Genomic DNA, 19,270 nt, shown 5'->3' with positions numbered 1-19,270 from the left:
GCCTGTCTTCTTGTGGTCGGGGATAGGGATTATGGGGTCCTGTGTTCATTATTTCCCCAGTGCCAGGACAGCTCCTGGGACAAGGTAAGGACTCATATACTTTGTCTAATGAAGAAATGTTGAGGAAGGTGACCACTGACAGCACATAGCCATAATGGGATTAAGGACCCATTTGATGTGAGCACTCTCTTTTGAGAGCTAGTCTCACTTTTTCACCAAGATGAAGTGATACAAGAAGTAGTAATATACTGGGATTTCATTACTAAGCAAAATAATATAAGGCACCTAAAAATTGCCTTAATTTTAAATATGAGAAAATGAGCTGAGTGTGGCTAGGTGTAGAAAACATTGCTTTCTGAGATTTGATCCTTGTCTCGTTGCCATTTCCATGGCCAGTGGCATCTCTGCTTCCTATCACCATGTTTCTGAGTGTTTGTAACTATTCAAAGTGGAGAGGTAATTTTTATAGCTCTCAACGAGGCAATTGCAGTCTCCCTAGCCAGTTTTACAAGGTAAGGTGGTTATTGGTAGGAGACAGGCAATTTTAGGGAAATTCTAAGGTTGGCTTGTCCAGCTCTCCAAATCTGATTATGTCTTTTACAGGCTTTGTGCTTCTGATATCAGGTCACTCTTTTTCCTTTGTACCTGAACAATATACCTATTCAATTCATTTTATTTTCAGTTGTTCTCTAGTAGAATTCTTGAACAGCCATTAAAGCTGCAGTGCATTACTTCTAAGTTTCAGTACATGTTTTCTCAATTAAATTTACAATGCCTTACATTTCTTTGAAAATTTAAACTTAGATACACTTTTTTTTTTTAGATTTTTATTTTTTATTTATTTCTCCCTCCCCCCCATTTGCTGTGTGTTCTTCTGTGTCTGCTTGCATTCTTCTCAGTGGCACTGGGAATCTGTGCCTCTTTTTGTTGCATCATCTTGCTGCATTAGCTCTCTGTGTGTGTGGTGCCACTCCTGGGCACTTTTTTTGTGCAGGGCAGCTCTCTTATGGGGCGCACTCCTTGCATGTAGGGCTCCCCTACACAAGGGACACCCCTGCGTGGCACAGCACTGCTTGCACACTTCAGCACTGCACATGGGCCAGCTCACCACATGGGTCAGGAGGCCTTGGGTTTGAACCCTGGACCTCCCGTATGGTAGGCGGACGCTCTATCAGTTGAGCTAAATCCGCTTCCCTAGATCACTTTTACCTGTTAGGACCACACAGCATCTCTGACAAGTAGATTTTTGCCACTCATTTGCTAAGATACTTGATCAGTGAGAAGACTAAAGCATAGAAAAGTTGAACCACCTCTTTCTCAATTCTTCATGCCTTCCTTTAGACCAGACTGCCTATATTATTTTGATCTGGGTAAAGAGACAGTAAAGATGTATACCAACCACTGGGAATTGGGAAGAATTAATATATGCAACATTGTCTACAGTAAGCTACTTGGGAAGATGCTTACATTTTTTACCTGATTTATGAGACTTTGTATTTGTGAGTGTGCCTTTATCTCTTTTTTTAAATAGCAGGTAAGTCATCACTTCAACTTGGGAGATAGAAAGCACTGTCAAAGGATAATGAGATCATATATGATCACTGGGGGGCAAGATTGAAATAATTTGGAAAAGATCTTAAATCTTGACTCTAGAGTAGTATTTTATTATGCTGGAAATGTATAGTCAACTCTTGTCTTCTTGAGGGGATACTTCCTAACATCTTTTTTATTGCCACCATAGAATATAATTTACTTCTTTCCCTGATCCGTAAAATCAGTTATACCATCTAAGATTTATGTTCTTAAGATTAAGAAAGGGGAAGCGGACTTGGCCCAGTAGTTAGGGCATCCGTCTACCATATGGGAGGTCCGCAGTTCAAACCCCGGGCCTCCTTGACCCATGTGGAGCTGACCTGTGCGCAATGCTCATGTGCGCAAGGAGTGCCCTGCCAAGTAGGGGAGCCCCACGTAGGGGGGTTCCTTGCGTGCGACCCGTAAGGAGAGCCGCCCAGCGCGAAAGAAAGTGCAGCCTGCCCAGGAATGGTGCTGCATACACGGAGAGCTGATACAATAAGATGACACAACAAAAACAAACACAGATTCCGGTGCCGCTGACAACAACAGAAGTGGACAAAGAAGACACAGCAAGTAGACACAGAGAACAGACAACCGGGGTGGCGGAGGGAAGGGGAGAGAAATAAATAAATCTTAAAAAAAGAAAAGATTAAGAAAGAATAACAAAGTACACAGTGGTTGGCTGGGTTCACTTGCTGGTTAAATGACTTGCTTCCAGATTTCAGCCTTCGGACTTTAATTCCTGCCTCGGCAAAGTAACAGATTACTTGGTTATGGACCTTGGAGGTTGCTTCAGATTAATCAACCTATAAATCTTCACTTACCAAGGATCTTCTGTAATGAATATTATGCTAATGACCTCCAAAGATAAGCCTTCAGGAGATGTATTGGGTATGCATTTTTTCAAATGTTCCCACTAATTCCTGCTGGCAATTTTAGTATCCCTAAATCCTTATTTCCCACCTAGCCAGTGTTATCATTAGTTATTTTACATTGTTTTGTTCAAGCTGTGATGGACTCCGAGATGCCCTCTTGTTTAGCAAGTAGAAAAAACACTGTGCATGCTGAAGGATCTGATTCAAACACTCACTTTTCCTGTGTCTCCCATTGAAATTTTAGGGAAATTGCCTAACTTCATTTTGTTTGTTCACTTCCACTTTTTAAAAGTCATCTTGAAGAACATTCTGGCCCATGTTTTGCCAAGATATAAGGATAATTAAGCTAGTTTAACACTTGACTTTCAGCACTATTTGTGGAAGTTCATTTTCTTGGAATATCATAATTATGTTGACATCCAAAGCCATGTGTCAACTCACCTCCAGATTTGGGGGAATAATCCCTATTACAATCTTCTTTATTTACTCATGTGATTCATTGTTAGGAAAACCAACAGCTATTTTGGCCCTTAAATATATAAGGTTTTTGGTTGTTTTTTTTTTAGGCCCTTTTTTTTTTTTGAGGTACCAAGGACTGGGATTGAACCCAGGATCTCATATGTGGGAGGCTGGCATTCCTCAACCACTAGCCACACCACCTCCCCTGAGTTGGTTTTTTTTTTCATTTGTTTTGCTTGATGCTTGCTTTTTTTTTTTTTTTTAAAGATTTATTTATTTATTTAATTCCCCCCCCTCCCCTGGTTGTCTGTTCTTGGTGTCTATTTGCTGCGTCTTGTTTCTTTGTCCGCTTCTGTTGTCGTCAGCGGCACGGGAAGTGTGGGCGGCAGCATTCCTGGGCAGGCTTCTCTTTCTTTTCACGCTGGGCGGCTCTTCTCATGGGCGCATTCCTTGCGCGTGGGGCTCCCCCACGCGGGGGGACACCCTTGCGTGGCACGGCACTCCTTGCGCGCATCAGCACTGCGCATGGCCAGCTCCACACGGGTCAAGGAGGCCCGGGGCTTGAACCGCGGACCTCCCATATGGTAGACGGACCCCCTAACCACTGGGCCAAAGTCCGTTTCCCTTTTTTTTTAAGATTTATTTTTTATCTATTTCTCTCCCCTTCCCCAGTTGTCTGCTCTCCGCATCCACCCACTGCGTGCTCCTCCATGAGCGCTCCCATCCCTATCAGTGGTACCAGGAATCTGTGCCTTCTCTTGTTGCGGCAGCTCTCTGTGCATGTGGTGCCACTCCTGGGCAGGCTGCACCCTTTTCCCGCTGGATGGCTCTCCTTACGGGACACACCCCCTGCGCAGCACAGCACTCCCTGCACACATCAGCACTGCACATGGGCCAGCTCCACACGGGTCAAGGAGGCCCTGGGTTTGAACTGTGAACCTCCCATGTGATAGGTGGACGCCCCATCCATTGGGCCAAGTCTGCTTGCTTTTGCTTTATCTAGGAGGCACCGGGAACCAAACTTGGGACCTTCCATGTGGGAAGCAGGTGCTCAACCCTTTGAGCCATATCTATGCCCCTCTTCTTTTTTAATATAGAAATTTATGGCTATAAATTTCTGTCTAGGCACTGCCTTTGCTGTATCACATAAATTTTTTTTCTGTATAAACTTTATTTTTAAAGAGGCTTTATATTACAGAAAAGTTACATACAGAAAGTATGAGGGATTCCCATATACCCCCGTCCCTCTCCCTCACAATCCCCTGTTTTTTTTAATGTTGCTTACAGTTTATTATGATGTATCTATAAAAGCCACTCATTTGAAAAATGACTCACTTGTAATTACTAACCTACCTCCAGTAATAATCTAAAAATAATACCATCATTGTAACAGCAGTACTTCACACATCTAACAAATATTGAAGGAGACAATTACCATTGTTATAACTTCTTTAAAGCCAAAAATGTAAGTGCAAATCAGAATTAAGAGAAACTTCAGAACGTTCATGTTTGCATGCATTTTTGGCTGAACTTTCACAGATTGCACATATAACAAAACCACAAGTTTGAATAAAAATAAATATTAAAAACCTTTAAACGTTGTGACAATCTACAGAAGCAAGGAAAACAGTAAATAGTAATAGCAGTATATTTCTAGGAGAGAAAGCAATCACTTATTTCCTTTATCATAAAATAAAAATCAATGAGTCAACATTTTAATAACACCAAATTATTTACTGTTCAAGAATTTGCTTTTCAAGTTGTGCCTTTTAAATGTGTCCATCCATATATTTGAATTAAATTAAATTTATACATCGAAAGCATTTTGTTCAGAGTTCTCATATTAAGTATAAACCATAATTTATCCAAGCATAATCCAAACTCTGTACAATAATGCTACCATTTAGATTTATATGCTTCATCTGAAAAACTTATCTTACAAACAGGAGTTTTGCCCTGTTTCTCAGAATAAATGTCCCTATGTCTAAAATTTTAAATGATAATCAAAAAAGATGCAAATAATTCATGTTATGCATTTTCCTTCATTGGGCTTTGATAAAAACAGAGTCATCTGGTGTTGGAACACCATCTTCCTTCTCAGTTAAAGTCTCTAGAGTTCCAAAAGCAGACACAGTAACCACTGTTCTATTTGTTGAAGCTGTCTTCTGTTTTTCAGCAATAGATGCACAAACAGCAACAATCTCATCACTTTCAAAGTTATAGTCAGGAATTGACTTCGGTGAGAAATCTCTTCTGCTGACGATTCACTCTTTCTAATCTTCTGTGCCACTTTCTGCTGATCCTGGAGTGTTATTGCCCAAGAAAGGTCTTCTTTCCATATTGTAGGTTTCATTGGATAGATGTGAAGAGCTCCTTGAAAACTTTGAATTGCTTTGTCCATTTTGTCCTTTGGCTCTCTGTTGTTATATTGTTCTCTTCTCTGTCTTCTTATCCTTTAGTTTACTCTTCCTGATAATCTTCATTCTAAACTTTTCTCCAGATCTTGCCCTTATGCTTTCCCTTCCAGTTGCAGCACCCCTTTTAGTATCACTTGCAAATCTGGTCTTTTGGTATTATATTCTATCAGTTTTTGTCTGTGAAGAATTTGAAACTCACCCTCATTTTTGAAGGATAGCTTTGCTGGATACAGAATTCTTGGCTGGCAGTTTTCCTCTTTCAATACCTTAAATACATCATACCACTTTCTCCTCTCCTCCATGGTTTCTGATGAGAAGTAAGCTCTTAATTTTACCAAGTTTTCCTTGTATGTGATACTTTGCTTTTCTCTTGCTGCTTTCAGAATCTTCTCTTTATTTCTGATATTTGTCAATCATAATAGTAAGTGTCTCGGGGTAGGTGTCTATTCGGATTTATTCTGTTTGGGGTGTGTTGTCCTTGGAGATTGATATTTGCATCCTTAGTAAGGGTTGGGAAGTTTTCAGTCATTATTTTCTCAAATATTTTTTCTGCCCCATTTCCATTCTCTTCTCCTTCTGGGACACCAATAATGTAAATGTTTGTGTCTTGTCATTCAGTTCCCTGAGATTCTGTTCCATTTTTTCCGTTATCTTTTCTATCTGTTTTCCTTTTTAATCTCATCCATTGTGTCTTTCATTCCCATAAGGTCTATTTTTTTTTTTTCAGGCTTTCAAATTGTTCTTTTTGCTCTCCCAGTGTCTTCTTAATATCCTTCAGTCATATTTTCTTTAAATTCTTTGAAGTGATTTAGGAGAGTTATGTGATTATCACTGACTAATTGTATTAAATCCTGTATCTCTTCAGGATATTTGGTTTGTTCTTTTAGCTGGGCCATCTCTTCCTGTTTCCTAGTATGGCTTGTTATTTTTTGCTGATATCTAGGCATCTGAATATATTGGTGTATTTACTATGATAGCTAATTTCTCTCTCTTTCCTATTGTGTTTTTATTTTCTTCCAGAGCTCTTCTTTGATGTTTGGTTCAACTTATTCTCAGTCTTTAAAATTTCCCAGCATAAGTTTTCAAAATCAGGCCAAGGACTCACTAGTGGGGCGCAGATTTTCTCCCAGGAGTTGGATACAGAGACGGCAAACAGTTTTTGTCCATGCAGTTTCCAGACCAGTGAGCAAATGGCACTGGTCAGTGCACATTTCCATGGAAGTATTTCAGTCTTGGCTTTCCTGTGTTCTCCAGACCAGAGTGACCAAATTCACTGAAGGAAAGCACCGTGACCTCCTCTCCCCTTTCCCTTGAAATAGCTGACAGGGAGGAATATGTCCATTCCCCTCTTAGGCCACAGTGATCTAGGTGTTTTACCCCAGCTTAATATCTTGAAGTGTGGGGCAGAGTGGGGAGCCCTTCCCAGCCACCATGGGGGCTTGGTAACTTATGTTTGTCATTTCGCCTTCTTTGTCTCTCTGTTCCTCATCCTCCTAGGAATTGTGTAGCACTGTCCTGGTCTGCTGCTCCCCAAAGCAGGTCCCTTGGACAGCTTTTGACTCTTTCTCTATTTTTGTGAGAGCATTCAGCTCTGCCTGTTAGTCCATCACCATCTTCCCACAATCCTGTTAAATTTTGATAATGCAAACATAATTTTTTTAAACATAGCTGTTAAAAAGAAAGAACTTTTGACTTTAGAAGTTTATAACTAATAATATACAATAATGTGCAATAAAATCCTTTTCTAACCTTGGAATTAAGTGTCTAGGATAAATAATTGTCCAAATCAGACTTCTCAGAAGTAATCTTATGTTTCTGGGTATGTAACTGAACTCCCTGGTATATTTGTTTGTTTGGTTTTTTATTATTTCTCTACCCTTCCCTCTCCCCCCCCCCCCCCCCCAGTTGTCTGCTCTCTGTGAACTCACTATCCAAATTCAACTGTTAATGAGATATAGATAATATTAAACTTAAGGAAATTCATGGTTTTTTGTTTGTTTGGTTTGGGTTTGTTTGTTTGTTTGTTTGTTGAGGTACTGGGGCCAGGAATGAACCCAGGACCTCATATTTGGGAAGCTTGTTCTCAACCACTGAACCACATCAGCTCCCCTGAGTTGGTTTTTTCGTTTGTTTGCTTGTTTTGTTTTTGCTCAGGAGGCATTGGGAACCAAACCTGGGGTCCACTGTGTGGGAAGCAGGCACTCAACCACTTGAGCCACATCTGCTCACTGACTGGGTTTTTAATAATTAATTTCTTCATCTTCGGGGGGGGAGGCAGTATTTGTGATTTTAGTTTTATAGACCAGGCTAGGATAGCTGAGTCTAGAAAGAGGTAGACTTGAGTTTTAATCTAATTATGCCTCGCAGTAGCTGTGTGGCCTTGAGCATGTTAAATCTTCCTGAACCTGTTTCCTCCTAGAATTTTGAGAATAAAATGAGGTAATCCACAGTGCATGGGACACAATATGTTCAGTAAATGTTACCTCCTATTAATGATTTCTAGAATAGATAAACCTAATCTATAGCTACAGAAAGCATGTCCATGGATGCCTGGATCTGGGTTTATTAAGAAGAGGTACTAGATAACTTTTGGGAGTAATAGAAATAGCCTGTTTTTCATTGTGATAGTGATTACTTGGGTATATAAATTTATTAACATTCCTTGAACTCTGTATGGTTAAAATGGGTGTGTTTTTATTGTATGCAGTTATACCTCAATAAAACTGACTTTTATTTTTTTAAAAGCCACTTAGATTAGTTTTTCATTATTAAGAACTAATTAGAATAATTTCTAAGATTTTATTTTATTTTTTAGAGATTTATTATTTATTTCTCCCCTCCCCCCTCCAGGTTGTCTGCTCTCTCTGTCCATTCGCTGTGTGTTCTTGTGTCTGCCTGCATTCTCCGTGGCACCAGGAATCTGTCTCTTTTTGTTGCGTCAGCTCTCTGTGTGTGTGGTGCCACTCCTGGGCGGGCTGTACTTTTTTTCATGCGGGGTGGCTCAATGACGGGTGCACTCCTTGTGCATGGGGCTTCCCTGCGCGAGAAACACCCCTGTGTGATATGGCACTCCTTGTGCAAGGCAGCACCGCAGGTGGGCCAGCTCACCACACAGGCCAGGAGGCCCTGGGTTTTAACCCTGGACCTCCGATTTGGTAGGGTAGACGCTCTATCAGTTGAGCCCTGTCCACTTCCTTCTACGATTTTAGAGCTGATTGAAACTTTGGCAATTATTTAATATAGTTTCCTTATTTTACTAATGACAGTAAAGTAGTTCTTAGAGAGTTAAGTGACTTATCTGGAGTCACACAGTTCTAGAAATGGCAAAACAGTTGAAGCCACTTTTGACTCCCAATCCAGAGTGCATCCAACTTTTACTTTTGTGGTTACTTTCTTTCCTATTCTTTAACTTGATAAACAGATTCTTAATCCTGCGTTCATGGATGGGCTGCAAGGGGTCTATGAATTACCTGAAGTTATGTGTAAAATTTTGTTCTTTGCCATTGTGTATTTCTCTGAAGAAAAGATCTATACTTTGTTTTTTCTTTGTTTTAAAGATTTGTTTACTTATTTCCCACACACACCCCCCCATTGTTTGCCCTTGCTATGTCTATTTGTTGTGTGCTCATGTTCCTTTTTTAGGAGGCACCAGCAACTCAACCCAGGACCTCCCATGTAGTAGGGATGTGTGTAATCCCCTGAGCCACCTCCACTCCCTGCTTTGTTGTGTTTCTCATGTTTTCCTCCTTGTGTCTCCAGTCGCATCAGCTTGCTGTCTTGCTCGTCTTCTTAAGGAGGCACTAGGAACTGAAACCTGGGCCTCCAGTGTGGTAGGCTTGAGCCTCATCCGCTTCCCCAGTTTTTTTTTTTCCAATGTAGCAAAGCAATTTAAATTAGTCATGGAGAATAACATAAGAAAAATACAACTAATGTAACTTACAGACTATAGTTAATAGTAATATTGTAATAGTTTTGTAGCAAAGGCAAAAGAAGATACTATATCAATGCTAAAGGTCAAAAAGAATATGGGGTTTAGTGTTATGAATATTATTAACCAGTTTTTTCCTTCATTTTCTTCATTAACAGGGGGACATGTCATTTAACCAGTCTGTGCTTATTTAAGTATCTTTCTGAACACTGGAGAAACAATTGAGTTTGTTTTTAGAATTAAATGAAATAAATATGCCTGGACAGAATTTTTAGAGTGATTTTTCCATAATTTGTCAAGCTGTCTTTTGTCTGTTTTTTTTTGTTTTGTTTTGTTTTTAAGTTGAAATAAAGTTTACTTTTTTTAAAAAAAGCAAATTCTTATCCAGGATTAATTTTAAAAACAAATATCAGCTATTCATTCACTCTTCTCAATTTAATGGGACAGTCTACCTTTGGCATAACTGTCAGGTAAAAATGTGCATCTTTAAAACTTGGTGATCCCAAGTTTAAAAAAACACACAACCATTTCACAGAAAAGAAAGAAATAATATTAAACAGCTCAAGAAATAGACAAATGGGCAAAAATATATGGGGAAAGAGGAGCACATAAAATAAGTCTTAACTGAAGAAACTGAGAGGAGACTGGTCTACATAGGAAAATGTACATCCTGAAAAGTCAGGTATGACAGTTTTAGAGTAGGACTTGAATATTTTAGAGTAGGACTTGAATATAACTTGAATCTCTCTTCTATTCCCTGAATAAACACATCTTGCCTATCTGGCTCAGAATCCTACCCCACTTGGCCCTATTCTTTTTTCACTCTAACTCTAAATGCGTCTGTAAAACTTGGGAATATAGCATAATAAGAAAAATGACCACACATAAATATTCTTCAGTCCTGGGCTTGATTCTAGAAAATTTCTGAAGAAAATTTAAATGTGAGTTTGTGGCTTTTTGCTGAATCAAGTCCCCCAGTTAATATTTAGAAAACACCCAGTGTCTTGGCTAATGGCATTGTTGACAGTAGTCAAAGAGGAATAGCTGAACAAAGTCTTTGTCAAAATCAGTGTTAAATCAATCTCAGGGTTGAGAGGGAAAAGGGGGGGAGAAGGTTAAAATCACAAGTGCAGACATATCTAGGATCCTTGTCCTTCTGGATCCACACTTCCTTCACAGTCTTCATGATCATAAATATTCTCTGCCATCTGCTGCTCTTGCATGATAACTGTCTTCTGATACAGAACAAATCACCCAAGCTTCATTGGAATTCCAGGAGAAATATAATAGCTATCTTGGCAGTGTGACCACAATGAATTAACAACAACTCTGGTGGTCCATCTTCTGGGGATTGTTCCTCTCCAATTTTACTTAAATCTCAGACATTCAGTCTATAATCAGTGCTACTGGAAGCTGAAATAGTTTCATTGTGAGGTGACCACTTAACCTGTACTATTTCATCCTTATGTGATTCAAGGGAATGCAACCTGAGTTTCAGATTTCTCAGATCCTGCTAGGCAACAGTTTTGTCAACTGTTTTTGTGGCAAGAATGAACTCACTATAAGGATTAAAAGAGTGTGAGCATCAACTGAGTGGCTTGGTTTGGAAGTATTATTTGAACAGGTATCCCAGATCATGTTTCTGATCATCAGCAACTGACCCAAACAGACTCATGGAGCAGATGCCAGGAAACATCTCCTACTGCTGTGTGCCCTGTAAAGATGGTCTGAATCCACCACTTTTCCTTCCTTTGGAATGGCACTGATGTCTCAAAAGCAGATGATGTGGTCATCTGGAGATGCAAGTCTGGGTTACACTCTCCAGAATGGTCTGGTTTGGAAGGGTGTTTCATTTAGTCAAAAAAAAAGCATCTCAGAATGAAGTGTTTGTTGCAATGATGCAAGGGTTCTAGGGTATATAATGGGCCTTGTTCACTTCTCCTTCATGGTTGATCTTGATTTCTATTTAGATTTTTCTACTAACTGAGCCAAAATCTCCAAATTCTCCTTTCTCACTGTCATAGTATGATACATCAAACTGAGCATCGTTAGGGACCTGCACACTGGCTATCACAAGGTGGTTTTGTTCATCAAGCAAGACAGTGAGCTGACATGACGGGCTGACACAGTGAGCTGACACAACAAGTAAATGCCATGAGGAGACACAATGAGACACAACAAGCAGGAAGCAGAGGTGGCTGAAGCAATTGGTCACCTCCCTCCCACATGGGAGGACCTGGGTTTGGTTTTCAATGCATCCTGAAAAGAAGACAAACAAACATAGCACACCATGAACAGACACGGAGAGCAGACAGCGGGCACAGACACCAGGGAGCTGGGGGTGGGAGTAAATAAGTAAAATATTTTTAAAACTGTAGCATCTGAACTAGAAGTCTTTAGAGGTACTGTTTAAATGGGAGGGAGACTCTACCCACCATTGTTTACCCATCGTTTCATCAGTTGTAAAGTAAAGATTCTCTCTGTTCCTCAGTCACCCCATCCCTTCACTTCCCACCCCCTTTTAAGAAAACTTGAGTTTTCAGATTTTTTTGTTTTTGTGAACAGTATGTCTGAAATACCCTTGGTATTCAGAGGGAGAGTAAGATACATTTTGGGTTTTTATTACCATCAAGATCTTTTGAAGGAAGCGGACTTGGCCCAGTGGTTAGGGTGTCCGTCTACTACATGAGAGGTCCATGGTTCAAACCCTGGGCCTCCTTGACCCGTGTGTAGCTGGCCAATGTGCAGTGCTGATGCGCACAAAGAGTGCCATGCCACGCAGGGGTGTCCCCATGCAGGGGAGAACCATGCGCAAGGAGTACGCCCCGTGAGGAGAGCCACCCAGCGCGAAAGAAAATGCAGCCTGCCCAGGAATGGTGCCGCACACGCCGAGAGCTGACACAGCAAGATGACGCAATGAAACAGATTCCCATCCACTGACAACAACAGAAGTGGACAAAGAACATGCAGCACATAGACACAGAACAGACAACTGGGGTGGGGGGGGAGAAAGGGAGAGAAATAAATATAAATCTTAAAAAAAAAAAAAAGATCTTGGGATAGTAGAGTTGTGCTTTGATGTAATATTCAGTAATGATGTTCAAAATGTTTTATCGTCTGGTAGTATAAATTGCTATAACTCAAAATGTAAAAATATTTTCCCTTTTATGCTCCAAAATAATTAAACTCCTATGTGTGTCTTATAAAATTGCTTGTTGGTGTGTGTGTTTTAGATTTTTCATTTGTGTGTGTGTATGTGTTTGTTAATTACCACTAATTATGCCCCTGGCTGAGCCATCATGATTTGACATGGAGAACTATGTCAAATTATTTCACTGAATTTTCCATTAAAATGATGGTTATTGTAAGTCAGTTTTAATCTAAATAAGTAGAGACTTTTTCTTAACATCAATGATATTGTTCACGGTGCTGATGGTTAACATTTTAGTATTTATCTGAGATTTTTATGTATTTGCTATCTCTATTATTGTTTAGGTGACTGAACTTGTTTATTAGCAAGTCACCTCTAGGTCAAACCTCATCTTTCAGGCAGATGAGGAATGACATAAGCAAAGCAGTTAAAAGTACAAACTCTGTTTCCAGACCATCTAGGTTCAAATACTGGCTTTGCCACTTAAATTTTTAATAACTTCTCTGTGTCTCACTTTCCTCATCTATAAAATGATGATTGTATTTATTTAGAACAGTGCCTGATAAACAGTTAGCACCCTTTCTTGTTTAAAAAAAAATTTGTATTAATCTTGTGACAGGTGGATATTTAAACTAATTCCTGCTTTTAAATTGGAGGTGAAATTCAACAGGGATGATGAAAAGGAGTACCCTTATCTGGATATTTCCTGATAACAGATTGCCCCACTGTCCTCTGCAGTTGCCCTTCTGTTGCTAGAATGGCTACAGAACCCGTAGCACCAGGCTAGCGCCTATGATGGCCCATATTACACCCACCTGACATCCCTAGCTCTCTTATAACCAGAGTCCCAGGGAGGATGCAGTTCCCACAAGTAGTCTCAGAAGCTGTAGTATTGCTGGGAGCAAGTAGCCATGGCCTTAGGGGCCCAAGGCCCAAGCAGGCACAAGGTATTTGCCCTCCTGAAGTGCCAGTACCCCTACCAGTGGCACTATGTCCTCTGCTGGGGTCAGGCCAACTCTAGAAAGGGAATATATGGATAGAGGGCCTGGTGTTGCCCACCTAGAGCTCCCTAGGGCAGGGTGGGAGATAGGAGTACTAGATATACAGGTCATGGACTGGCTCTGATGGAGGGTAGTGAAGTTTTCTGGGGGAAGGTTGACTGGAATGGGCACTGATTAAGCAGGGTGGATGCTATATTGCTGGAGCGGTGTCCACAAGACCCCTTTAGTTACCGGGTTGTGGGACAGTACAAGAGGCTATTGGCAGAGGACCCAGAGTTAAAATTTTAGCCCTTGTTTGCACTAAGTTTTTAAGCTGAAATAGTACTCTATATAAACATATACCCTGTTTTCTAGTAAGAATTACATTTCCAAAAATTTTACATTGAGGGCCTATTCGTAGTCTATCTATAGAAAGGGCAAATGCTTAAACAATACTGCTTTTGATTGTGGGCAAGGGGGAAAACTACCCTTTTCTTTATCATATTGCTTTAGGAGTCAGTGATTCCTTGAGCATCATTGATGAGAGTTACAAATAGCTTTTAGCAGATTACTCCAAGGCACTTTAAGAGCTGCATGGTATTTCATCTATTTAGCAGATTCTTATGGTTCATTCTTTCAAACAAGAAAAATGATAAGCATCCAGCTAAAAGCTTCTAATCAAGCTTCCATTTTTAGAAAGTTCAGGTTGGGTGACTTTGAGTCCTCTTCAGAGTCCTTCTTAGACTTTATTCTCTTCAACAAAGGTGATTTTCCTTTTATTCCTCTTTATTCCATCTGTAAAATGGGTAAGTCATCATTCTATCACACTAAGGTGTATTGGGAGGATATATGTACTGTGAGGAGCTTTGTAAGCAGTTCAAGAAAGTGCTGGAAAATGCAATTTCACACCTTGATGAATTGAGTGGATTAATTTCCTCTGAGCATTAGCAATCTTATCTGCAAGTATAAATCCCTTTTTTCTATCCAGCTATTTCATGGTTTGGGAGAGATTGAGAAAATATTAAGCATATGGGTAGAAATCACCATGAATTTGTTAGGAGTTTGGAGCTAGAAGTAACACTGGTAATCATTTTTCTAGCCTACCACGTTATTTTCCAGATAAGAATAATTAAGGAACTTAATCAAGTTCACAGGCTGTTTGACAAGTTTGAAGAATGATATAAATGCTTGAATTCATGATTCTTTAGTACAATAATGAAAGCATGTTTTGTAAATTTTTATATAGTCCATACATGAAGAAGTAAATGAATGATTCTCAGAGAGGCAGAGGTGATGTGTGTATATAAGACTCATTAGGACGGAGAGCTTTTCCAAATTGTGTAGGTTTTCTGCTTCATGGAGGGGTATGTCAGAATTATTGGGAAGGAAACAGTGGGGAAGTAATTTTTTCTCTTTCAAAAACTGTCGAAACATATGGTTAATGTTTATACAGAAGGTTTTATTGTATAAAATGAAAAGTAAGTCTCCCATCTAGATCCCCAAATTTAGAAGTAACTACTTTTGAAAGATTCTTTTGTATCCTAGAAACTTTGTGTGTAAGTATTAAAATGTGTGTGTGTATTAATGGAAACATGTTATATATGTTCTTCTGCATGCATTTTAAACTTTTGTTTTTTATTTAGTTTCAACACATATATAGTTAGCCCATTTTTAAAGGACTACATGGTATTCTGTATATATAAATATATATTTAACCAGTCCCTTATTGATAGATATTTATTATTTCAAGTTTTTTGCCTTTAAAACGGTGCATCAATAAAGATCCTGGTATATAGCTTCAGTACAGGACAAGTACACCTATAGGATAAATTCTTAGACATAGAATTATTAAATCAAGGGATGTGTGCATTTTAGATTTTGGCCAATAATTGCCAAAGAAGTTGAATTAGTTTATATCCAAGTGTATGTATTTGGAAAAGCTCCTTTAGTTTCATATTTATGATAAAATGTATCCCCCTCTAAAGCACTATTGCAGAGAGTAAGACTTGGTTTAGTTCTAATAAAACTCACATGTTTATGTTCTTGTTTTCTCCTTAAAGCCTGTGCCTACTGCACTGGCCCAAGTGGATAGAGAAAAGATCTATCAGTGGATCAATGAGTTGTCCAGTCCTGAGACAAGGGAAAATGCATTGCTGGAACTAAGTAAGAAGCGAGAATCTGTTCCTGATCTTGCACCGATGTTGTGGCATTCATTTGGTACCATTGCAGCACTTTTACAGGTGAGTATTGTCAATGAGTGGCATTTCAGTCCTGTTCATTACACTGTGTATCTTTTTCCAAATGATTTTGAAACCTTCAGGAGGTTTACTCTTTAAACATTAGCATTCATAAGAAGCTGTTTTAGAAAAACCTAAGGTGCTTGTTAAAATGTAGATTTTTTATGCCAAGAGATCGATTTATTTAGTCTAAAATGTGTGTTTTTAACAAGCACCTCCCCCATCCCAAGTAATTTTGATGCATGTGTGTAAAGACTATACTTTGAGAAACACAGCTTTAGGAATCCTGCAGGATGGTTCTACATGATGGGAGAACAAAGTGGAAAGTAAGATGTAAGACCTGCAAGGTATATCTGGGGAAAGAAAGTGGTAAGATAAAGATATAACAGCTGTAGAAGTAAAGGTGGGTACATTTGTACATTAAAGAATAAATATTGGAAATTTGGTTCTGACCAGAATGGTCATTAGTAGGGAATAAATTGATATGGTATAGTCCCTGAGTTAGTGGAATTGGTCATCCATTAAAATAATGTCTAAAATTCCTAATAATTACATTAACTTTTCAAATCTAAGTAAATTTACATTCTATCCCTACTACATGTAGCCAAGAAACTAATTTTTTTTTCTTTAATAGTTTTACAATTAAAATGACAGAATTAGTTTTAGCAAGGGGTCACGTTTTGACACAGAGCACAATCACTGCTGTGTGTATACACCCTCCATTCATACCATCCATATTCTTACCTCCTCCTTTTTATAGTTGCTACCTAACCAAACTCAGACTTCTTTTTGGATTACTGTGATACACCTGCTAACACTTTCAGGCCAGCTGCCTTATTATTGTAATTTAAAGCTGGATGCTGACAAAAGGAGGGATTATAAAATATCCTCAACAGATGCAAGTTATAAGAGGACATATAGGTGACCACAGGTGTCTCAATAGGAGTTTTCCTAGAGACGTATGTAGAACTATCTCACCTAGTTAATCTTAGTCAAGTATGTTTGGGATAAAAGGATGAGAGCATTGCTTCTTTATTCCTATTCCCTCTTTGATGTTTCGTTTCTTACAGGATAAGTGGGATTAAGGTGTTTTGTTTTGTTGGGTTTTTTTTTTTTTTCACAGCATGAGAATTCTTTTTCTAATAAATTATTCCTTGTTCATGTAGTGCTTATTTCCATTTTTTAGGAAATCGTAAATATTTATCCATCTATCAACCCACCCACCTTGACAGCACACCAATCTAACAGAGTTTGCAATGCTCTGGCATTACTGCAGTGTGTGGCTTCACACCCAGAAACCAGGTACATGCATCACTTGTGTCGTGGTAGTATGAGAGGTTTATATTGAATATGGTCCTAAATTTTCTCTGAAAGATGAAGGGAAGAGTATGCTGTGGGGCACACAGGTGTCTGTGTGTGTGTGCGTGTATGTGTGTGTGTAGATGTAGATCTTCGCGACTCTTATTTACTTTTTACAAATTCACAACAACGAACTTTAAAGGATCTGTGTTCACTTCTCAGGAAAGGTAATTGTGTGTCAAGCATCCAGCTACTTCTTCCTGAATCCCTGGTAGGCACCACTTTGCCATGTGTGAGGCACGGTACATGGTACATGGTAGTAGTTTAGTAAATATTTTTCCCGCTGAACCCAGGTTTTTAGCCTGAGAATCCTTTAACCACGGCATTCTAAGCAGTCTCTGTAATAGATGGGAATAGACATGCAAATTAAATGCTTTTGCCATATCTGAAAAATTAAGAAAATGAAATTCTGTTCAAACCAAATGCTGTTTGGTTCTTACAGCCTTAAAGCACTTACTAGTCATTTCATTAAAGCCTTTTCTCTCTTTTTTAAGTTTCCTTATAAAATGAGTGCTAGACTAGCACTTCTTTCTTAGCTTAGAGAAGTTACTAAAAATTACTTTTAAGTGCTTAAGAAAATGTAACAGTACTTTTTTTTTAACCTATGGAGTTACTTTACTGGTATTCTGTTGTTTTTTTATGATACTTAGATTATACAAATGTCACATAAAAATATAGGGGATTCCCATATCCTGTGCTCCCCACACCTCCCACATTTTCCCACATTAACAATATCCTTCATTAGTGAGATATGTTCATTGCAATTGATGAACACATTTTGGAGCATTGCCACCAAGCATGGATTAAAGTTTCCATTGTAGTTCACACTCTCCCACCCAATCCTGTAGGTTATGGCAAGATTTATAATGGCCTTTATCTGTCATTGCAATGTCATTCATGACAATTCCCAAGTCCCAAAAATACCCCCATATTCAACTGTTTTTCCTTCTCCCTGCCCTCAGAACCTCCAGTGGCCACGGCATCCACATCAATGATACAGTTCCTTTCATTGCTAGAATCACAATAAGTCTATAGTAGAATACCAATAAGTCTACTTTAGTCCACAGTTAATTCCCCAATCTTCAGGATTTGGGGATGGTGACTTCCACTCCACCTCTAATTGAGAGGGGACTGCGATCCCATAGGCCCAATGGATGGGACTCTCTTGCTTGCAATTGTACTTTCTCAGTTCCTTGGTATGGTAGTTGTCCATCATCACCTCCATGTTACTTGTCCTGGGTGAGACCATTGAACTGGAGAGTAGGTGTTGCAACTCTGTTGAGATTCATGTACAGTACTTGAATGTTTAAAATCTTGAGGTTGACTCTCTTACAGTGTTTAACTGTAAATTATAAAGTAGTAGAGTGATTTCCATATTAGTTGCTTAACATACAGCTGCAGAGTGAAATGTTTTAGAATTAGTGTATTGGAAATGCCCTAACAAAAATGAAGAGTGTTTATTTGATGTGTTTAAAAATGAAGAGTGTTACTAGATGATGGCTGCCTTGTTTTATTATCTTGCTTTTTAACGTTTTATCTGACTGTACCTGTGAATGCTATTTAGTCATAATTTGGTGAAGCAGAGATTCTAGGAGAATGTGAGTAATTAATAGCATTTTATGACCTATTTTTAAAAATCTGCCGTTGGATATTTTAAGTTAATCAATTTTTAATGTACTTGGTGCTGATTACAGGGAAAATCATATATTCTCTTATCCATTACCCTAGACCAGAGTTTTTCAACTTAGCCTTATTGACATTTTGGGCTGGATAAGTCTTTGTTTTGATGGGGGAAGTGCAGGGGAAAGGGTTGCCCTATGTATTACAGGCTATTTAACAGCATCCCTGGCCTCTACCCACTAGATGCCAATAGCATCCTCTCAGTTGTGACAACCCAGGATTTCTCCAGACATTACCACATACCTCTTATTGGGTGGGGGTGGGGGTGGGGCAAAATTGCTCCTAATTGAGAACTGTTAGTGTAGAATAGTGATCAGTAACATTCTTTCCTAAGGATTTTTTGTTCTAGTAATGTTACAGAGCATACAGAAATAATTGTCTAGACATTTGAATGTTCAAGATCCTTAGAAATTAACTCTGGAATCTGAATATGATTTTTTTTTTTTTTTTTAAATTTTCTTCCAGGTCAGCATTTCTTGCAGCACACATCCCTCTTTTTTTGTACCCGTTTTTGCACACTGTTAGCAAAACACGGCCTTTTGAATATCTTCGGCTCACCAGCCTTGGAGTTATTGGTAAGTTATTAGGGTTGTTTTCCAAGCCTGGAAT

General features: G+C 39.0%; 1 protein-coding gene and 1 pseudogene across 1 annotated transcript in view; one reads left to right on the top strand and one right to left on the bottom strand.

Moving 5' to 3' along the window:
* CNOT9 (CCR4-NOT transcription complex subunit 9) overlaps positions 1 to 19,270 on the top strand; it is a 36,219-nt gene that overhangs the window by 1,381 nt on the left and 15,568 nt on the right. Inside the window, exons 2-4 of the mRNA XM_004469572.3 lie at positions 15,446 to 15,625; positions 16,809 to 16,924; positions 19,127 to 19,236. Of these exons, the coding sequence (XP_004469629.3) occupies positions 15,446 to 15,625; positions 16,809 to 16,924; positions 19,127 to 19,236 (406 nt within the window). The remainder of the gene's footprint in view (positions 1 to 15,445; positions 15,626 to 16,808; positions 16,925 to 19,126; positions 19,237 to 19,270) is intronic.
* On the bottom strand, positions 10,394 to 11,703 carry LOC139439336 (histone-binding protein RBBP4-B-like; annotated as a pseudogene).

The sequence above is a fragment of the Dasypus novemcinctus genome, chromosome 7, assembly GCF_030445035.2.
Source record: "Dasypus novemcinctus isolate mDasNov1 chromosome 7, mDasNov1.1.hap2, whole genome shotgun sequence".
Lineage (NCBI taxonomy): Eukaryota > Metazoa > Chordata > Mammalia > Cingulata > Dasypodidae > Dasypus > Dasypus novemcinctus.
This window is presented reverse-complemented; position numbering and strand designations above follow the sequence as displayed.